Raw genomic sequence first — 7,293 nt, 5'->3', positions numbered from 1 at the left:
GCACAGCGGCTGCCCCAGCCCCGGGAACGGCGAGGCTCCGGTGCCGCTGAGCCCCGCGGGGATGCGGGGATGCGGGATGCGGGATGCGGGGATGCGGGGATGCGGGGTGCAGGGATGAGGAGATGCGGGGTGCAGGGATGCGGGGTGCGGGATGCGGGGATGCGGGGATGAGGAGATGCGGGGTGCAGGGATGCGGGGATGCGGGGTGCAGGGATGCGGGATGCGGGATGCGGGGTCTGGGGTGCAGGGATGCGGGGATGAGGAGATGCGGGGATGAGGGATGTGGGATGCGGGGATGAGGGGATGTGGGATGCGGGGATGCGGAGATGCGGGGTGCGGGGATGAGGAGATGCGGGGTGCAGGGATGCGGGGATGCGGGATGCGGGGATGCGGGGATGCGGGGATGAGGAGATGCGGGGATGCGGGGATGAGGAGATGCGGGGTGCAGGGATGCGGGGATGCGGGATGCGGGGTGCAGGGATGCGGGGTGCAGGGATGCGGGGTGCAGGGATGCGGGGATGAGGAGATGCGGGGTGCAGGGATGCGGGATGCGGGATGCGGGGATGTGGGGATGAGGAGATGCGGGGTGCGGGGATGCGGGGATGCGGGGATGCGGGGTGCAGGGATGCGGGATGCGGGGTGCAGGGATGCGGGGATGAGGAGATGCGGGGATGCGGGGATGTGGGATGCGGGGATGAGGAGATGCGGGGTGCAGGGATGCAGGGATGTGGGGATGAGGGGAGCCCACCCGCGGCTGCGGCTGCTTGGTGGGAAAAGTCTCCTTTGTGCGGATTCACCTCCAGGGACAAGAAAGGGGGTCCCTGAACCTTGTGGGGAAGAGCTGGAGGGGGGTCTCAGGGGACACCCGTCCTCTGTGGGCTCTGAGAGTGGGATTGGCTTTGTGCTCTCCCCGCGGACACACCGCACACCAGGAGCCCTCGGTGGCACCCGGACTGTGCCTGGGTGGGCTGGGACCCTGCCAGCCCTGCAGGCAGAGCTCCTGAGGCCAGAGCTGGGGGCTTGCAAGGGAAACCTCGTGCTCCTGTGGTGAGGACATGTGTGGGTGGGTGCCCTGTGTCCTCTGCAGGGAGCACAGCACCACAAGAAAAGGTCTCACGAGTGGTTTGGGAAGTTCTGTGCACAAGGGCATCTTCCTGGGACTCCCACACCACAGGGGCCGCTGCAGGAACACGGTCTGTGGGCTGCCACTTCCCACGGATGTCACTGTAGGTGCTGCTCTGCATGGTCCCTCCCTCCCAGGCTGCGATAAACAGGATTTAAAACCTGGGTGAGACTCAAGCAAGGTCAGAACACTTCACGTAGCCATTGTCCTCCGGGGAGCACGCAGGCAGGGGTGTCCCTGGGCTAGAGGACACGGTGTTGGGCTGGCCAGTTTGGGTTATATCGCCGCAGCTTGGCCTTTAACCACTCCAGTGCCCCATCTTATCAGTCCTTATCCTGCTGGAAATGCTGCAGCTCTTCTGAGGTAGCCTAAAGTCTCAATGTCTGACAGCATAAAAATGCTCCTGGAGCAAAAGGCCACCAGCCAGGACATCACTTGGAGCCGGAGAATTCCTGCCCGGTGCCACAGGCAGGGATCTCCAGCTGCACCAGCCTCTCAGAGCTGCCAGGCCATGCCAAGGCATCCCCTTGAGTGGTGTCCCTGTGGCCTCTGAGCACACATCCTCCAAACTGCCCTGGCTCCAGCCTGAGCTCTGCTGAACTGACACCATCACATGTCCCTGATCTGCCGTGCTGGCATCTGCTTGTGAGGCTTCTGGTCCTGGAAAACTGGAGGCATGTGGAGGGACCAGATCTTCACTGTGCTGATAGAGCTGGTTGGAGACACAGACCTTGGTTTTATGTGCCCTGGACCAACCTCCCCACCTTTAGGCCATAATTATCTTGTCCTAGATCATCTGAATGAGCTCCAGGATTGAATCCAGTGTCAGTGCAGGGTTTTGGTGCCAGAAAATTGCCGTGTCTTGAGACACATGGTTCTTGGGGCCACTTACCACAGAATCAGACTAGTTTGAGTTGGAAGTGATCTTTAAAACTCACCTTGTCACACCCCCTGCCATGGGCAGGGACACCTGCTACCCCAGCTTGCTCCAAGCCCCGTCCAACCTGGCTTTGGACACTTCCAGAGGTGGGGCAGCCACAGCTGCTCTGGGCAATCTGCACTGCATGGCCACTGCTTTGTGGTGGCTGCAGGATGGGGATCTGTCACCCCAGTGCTCCCACTGCACAGTTCCCCCAGAAGCCTCATTACAGCCCAGCAGTGTCCTCTGTAGCTGCTGACTGCTCCGTGGGGACAGCCCTGGGGTCTGAGCAGCCTCGGGGTAACATGGCCATAGCCCCATGGTGCCTGGTGAGTGATCCTGCCCTGGGAGAAGCATTCCTGTGGTGTGGGACAGCACAAGGGCCAGAGCTCACAGCCAGCTCGGGCTAGATCTGTGTCCAAAACCACTTTGGTTTGTTTGAAAACTGCAGCCGAGCAACTGGGACCTCAATGGGAGCATCCGGCTGGAGGAGCAGCTCCAGGACGAGGACAGGCAGTGCTACAGCCCCTGTCCTCCTCCTCCTCCTCCTCCTCCTCCTCCTCCCGTGCCTTGCTGCCTGCCTCAGGGACCAACCAGCCCTAGTTCAAGGCACAAAGTCATGCCAGGGAACACTGACCTGATTTCTATGAGCCGGTCAAATATGTGGCGAGGTTTCCGCTCCAGATTACAGGAGGAAGGAAGTTTGCTCGGAAGGGGATGGGGATAAGGTGGGGGAGAAGGGAGGGAAGTGCATTCTTGCCTGATGAGGAACAGTGTTGATACATTAATTTGTAAACTAAAGCTGGCCTGAGCGTCAAACACCTTGTCCCCGTCAAGCTCTGAAGGATGTGCGGGAGTACACAAGGAGAGGAGAGGAACTGTCTGACATCCGATGCAGTTTCCCAGGGCTGAGGGATGGATGCTGCTCAGCCAGATCTCACCCATGATAAAGAGCAATAAAAGCCTTCCTCAGTGCTGTTTTATCCCAGGGTCTCCCCATGATCACATCCTGTCATGCAAAGACAGGAGCTGAGCACAGACGGAGCAGCCGGGGGATCCACGGGCTCTGGAGTGAGGAGCCCACCCAGAGCACCCCTCCCTGCTGGGGCTGCCCTTCCCACACAGGATCAAACAGCTCCATAAAACCCAGGAGGGCTCATTACTGCCCTAATAAATGTTATTTTATTAGTATGACACATACAATGGGATTTTAAAAATTATTTTTTTTTAAGCAGTCAGATAAGGAAACAATATTGTAAGCTGATTAGAAAGCTGCTTTAATTCCCTTTGATATGTATCCACCATTCAAAAGTGGAACATTTACAATACCTCCTGGATGCACCTCAAGGCTGATCTGATGTGGAATTTGCTGTTGACCTGTCTATGAGTGGAGGTGACCTTGCTGCACACTTCCCACCACGGCACCTGCTGTGGGCAGCAGGAAGGAAGAGGCGCTGTGCCAGGTCCCATCCACTGTCCCTGTCTCCAGGAGCTGGATGGAATCCCCTGGGAGCTGTTTTGTGCCATGTCCATGGGTACACACCACTTGCTGGACTCTGCCCTGGCTTGGTGTCCTAGCACAGCCCTGGCTGTAAGGAGCTCACAAGAGCTCACCCCTGACCTGGGGGAGCTCTCAAGGAGACAAAGTCCTGCAGTTGGCCAGAAGGTGACCAGGGATCAGAGGGAAAGGCACCTTCCAGGCAGCTGTCCCCAGGGGAGGGACAGGGCCGTGTGTCCCCATCTCCTCTGAGCTCCCCTCCACAGTGAAAGCAGCGGCAGAGGAATGTGAACCCCCAGCTCTGGAGAACCCAGCAAGCAAAGGCCAGAAGTACCCATGAGTGGTCAGATGTGCATGTGACAGTTCTCTCTGTGGTGGATCCTGAAACGAGAGCTCCCCCCTCCCCACTTCCAGCCTCTCTCTGGAAACCCAAGGCACAAAATCTGCTGAGGTTCACCAGGCAGTTCCCATTCCCCAGGGATTCCCTGTGTTTCCCCTCGGCTCAGCTCAGCTCAGCTCAGCTCAGCTCAGCTCAGCTCAGCTCAGCTCAGCTCAGCTCATAGACACTCTGTGTGTCTCCAGAGGCCACAAGAACATCCTGAAACTGGGAGACAATGCGTCCAAAATGGGACCCTTCCCAAAACACTTTCCCACAGCGGGTGCAGCAGTAGAAGTCGGTGAGCTCAGCTCTGTCCAGCACCCCGGGGGGGATGGCAGTGACCTGCAGGACCGTGTCCCCTGCCAGCACCGCGGCTGCCCCGCACTGCCCCGTCCCCTCCACACGGCCAGGCCGGGCTGTGTCACAGGCTGGCACGGTGACATCGCAGCGCTGGCTCCCCGGGCAGCCTGAGGAGAGAGGGGACAGCAGATGAACCATCAGTCACTGGTGTGATGAGGGACCCTTGGGAGGGACCTGTCATCCTGCAGGGGCCCAGGCCCTGCCCTGCATCCCAGCGGGGAGCATCCTCTGAATCTGGGAGAAGCTGTTTTCCATCCAGCACCGCCTGCCCCGAGTGTGGCACCCGTGCAGCCCTTGCTCCCCGGCACCTCCTGCAGTCCCCAGCCGTGTCTCAGGGTGTGTTCCAGTCTGGGGAAGGGCACCAGTGCCGCTGTTCTGGGAGCAGCTTTTGGCTCCCTGTCACAGCCCAGGCCAGGCTGCTCCCGGAGCCCCCCACCCCCGGCCGTGTGATGGGGCAAAGAAACCGCAGGGAAGCCCTCACTGCTGCTTTAATTAGTGACCAGCTGCTAATGGCACCCGCGACCCTCCCGACCTGCCCAAGGGCTCGGGGCTCTGTGTGTGACCCCAGCCCCAGCGTGAGACCCCCGTGGGACGTGCTGGGGTTATCGTGGAGGAAGCCACGGGTGTTATTTTGGCTGGATTAGCCATCCCACCCTGGAAGAGCCGCCCGTCCTGGCAGGGTCACCCCGGCTGGGCCCATCACATGAGCAGAGAGAGCCCGGGGAGGTGTGGAAGGATCAGCTCACACCAGCCCCTGGCTCAGGGGTGTCCCCAGAGCCCCCCAAGACCTCCCACACCTACCCAGGGAAGATGAACAGCCCGAGCTGGTCACCCCCAGCTCCCAGCACACAAACAGCCACCCTCAGGCTGTCACTGGAGATGTTCTCAGGGGGGATTTGCAGGCCAGCCCTTTGCCTCCACATTGCCCAGCAGCAGCACCTGTTTGGGGCTTGCTGTTGTGCACAAGGGGAAGCAGCCCCAAGCCCCGTCTGAGACACTGGGTAAGAGTTGGGCCGACTGGGGCTGTGCCCTGGCCATGTGCCCCATGGCCCCACTCACAGATGGGCTTTTCCTTCACCCCCTGCATCTGCTTTGGACACTGGCATCTATACTTCAAGGGAAAACAATCACCTCAATTTCCACTTACTCCAATATCCGGCGAGTGGTGAAACACCAGTCTGCTCTCAGGAGATTCCTGAGCCACCCAGAGCAGGGATGTGGAGGAGGAGCCCATTTCCCAGGGGTTCCCCTGGGATAAAGCCTGCCAGTGGGTGGCAGATCCCCATGGCAGGAGCAGGGGCTCTGTCCTCACCCAATTCCCACCTCTCTCTGCCCTGTGCCACTCCTGTGTTTGGTGGCATGGGGTGGCCTCAGCCTGGGCACCCTCTTTTCTCCTTTCCTCCCTGCTCTCGAGCACCACACCCTGAAGGGAGGGACACTGGCCTTGGGTGGGACTTTTAGGTCCAATGCAATGGAAATGACACTGCCAGCACCCAGCACCCATGGCCAACAGCTTTCCCCATCATGGAGCCTAAAATTTCCCTGGCCAGCACATGGCACCAGGACACTGGCAGGACGCTGGCAGTCTGTGTGCCTGCAGGGATCATGAGGAATTTGCTCTCTCTCCCAACTGTCCTGCTGCTGGTGGGCAAAGCCAATGGCAGACTCCTCCTCCCCTGCACCGGGGGATGGGAAACCTCCAGCTCCCCCAAACACCCCAATCCCACCCCCCGAGCCCGTGGGAAAAAAGCAGGCAGGGAGGGAAAGTTCATCCCTTAAAAGCCTGAGGAGAGAAAGGCCGTGATGGTCACCCCGTAGTTTTGCCTTTGCTTGCACCAGCCCCCTCCTAATTGTGGCTCTTCAAAGGATTGAAAATGCTACATCACTTCAAAGTGACCATTTCTGAATGGGAGCTTGTAAAACCCCTTCTCCCCCTCCCACCAAATTCTTCCCAGGGCTTTTGAAGATGCCTGTGCTCCCCTCACCGACAGGGTGAAAGGGCCACCAGACGCCAGGCACAGGATGCCAGGCGGGCACGCGGGAAAACGGAGCTGGGAAAGGCTGGATCCCCCAGAAAAACAGGGGTGTCCAGGGGAAAGGGGGGAGGGGGTTGAAAGAGGGTTTTTCCCTCCCCTTCCAGACAGGCAGAGACCTCCCCAGTGGAGCCACAGCTCCCTTGGGGCTGCAGCCCAGCTTGCCTGGACGCTGCACAGCCCGGAGTCACAGCAGAGATGGAGCAAAAGGCGTGTGGAGGGTGCATGGGGCCACGGGGAGCCCAGAGTGTCCTCCCAGCGTGCCGGGAGCTTGTCAGATCCGTGGCTTCCAGAGCTCTGCGAGGTTCACACCAAAGGCTGGATTCCCACCGCATCCCCACAGAGGAGAAAGGAAAGCGATTCCTTACCAAATCGATTCGAAACACTTCTTGGGAACTAATAATCCCATTATAAAACATCTTGAAAATAAAAACCCCTTCGCCTCTCGCTCACCTCTCCCCCTCTTGGCTGGGTCACCCTGGGGATGACAGAGCCTGTGTGAGGGGCTGAGCCCTGCAGCCCCCGGCCCCCCAAGGCTGAGCACCCCCACATGAGAGCTGCAGAGCTCCACAGGTAGCAACAGTCATCCCCCAGCACTGTCCCCAGCTGGGCAGTGCTTAGCACAAGAGCCATCTCCTCCTGGCCTCACACGTGCTGCCCACTCACGGCTCCTGCCCACCCCTGCTCGCCTGTGGGAATTAATCCCATGGGAACAGCAAAAACTGCTGCTGTTCCCACCATGGTGTCTCATGACCAGCAAACGCTGCTGTGCCCAGGGGAGAGGGGATGCTGCAGGATCTCCATTCTCATTTCTGCATAAGGTTCTTTCCTGAGCTGAGCAAAGCCACTCTCAGTGGTGGGATTCCACCACTTCTGCATGCACTTGTCACCTCTGCAGCAGCCCGGTGTTGTGCTCAAGCCCCTGCTGTATGCCCCAGGGAGGGGTGGGACAGAGCAGGATCGGGGCAAACCCCCCTTGAA

General features: G+C 59.6%; 1 protein-coding gene across 2 annotated transcripts in view; it reads right to left on the bottom strand.

Annotated features, from left to right (window-relative positions):
- Nucleotides 1-3,229: 3,229 nt before the first annotated feature.
- EXD3 (exonuclease 3'-5' domain containing 3) overlaps nt 3,230-7,293 on the bottom strand; it is a 195,179-nt gene continuing 191,115 nt past the window's right edge. For both annotated transcript variants that reach the window (XM_058853503.1, XM_058853504.1), the window contains one exon: nt 3,230-4,386. In XM_058853503.1, the coding sequence (XP_058709486.1) occupies nt 4,088-4,386 (299 nt within the window). In that variant the 3' untranslated portion in view covers nt 3,230-4,087. The remainder of the gene's footprint in view (nt 4,387-7,293) is intronic.

The sequence above is a fragment of the Poecile atricapillus genome, chromosome 20 (assembly GCF_030490865.1).
Source record: "Poecile atricapillus isolate bPoeAtr1 chromosome 20, bPoeAtr1.hap1, whole genome shotgun sequence".
Taxonomy (NCBI): Eukaryota; Metazoa; Chordata; class Aves; order Passeriformes; family Paridae; genus Poecile; species Poecile atricapillus.
Note: the sequence above shows the minus strand (reverse complement) of the source record. Positions and strands in the feature narration are given on the sequence as shown.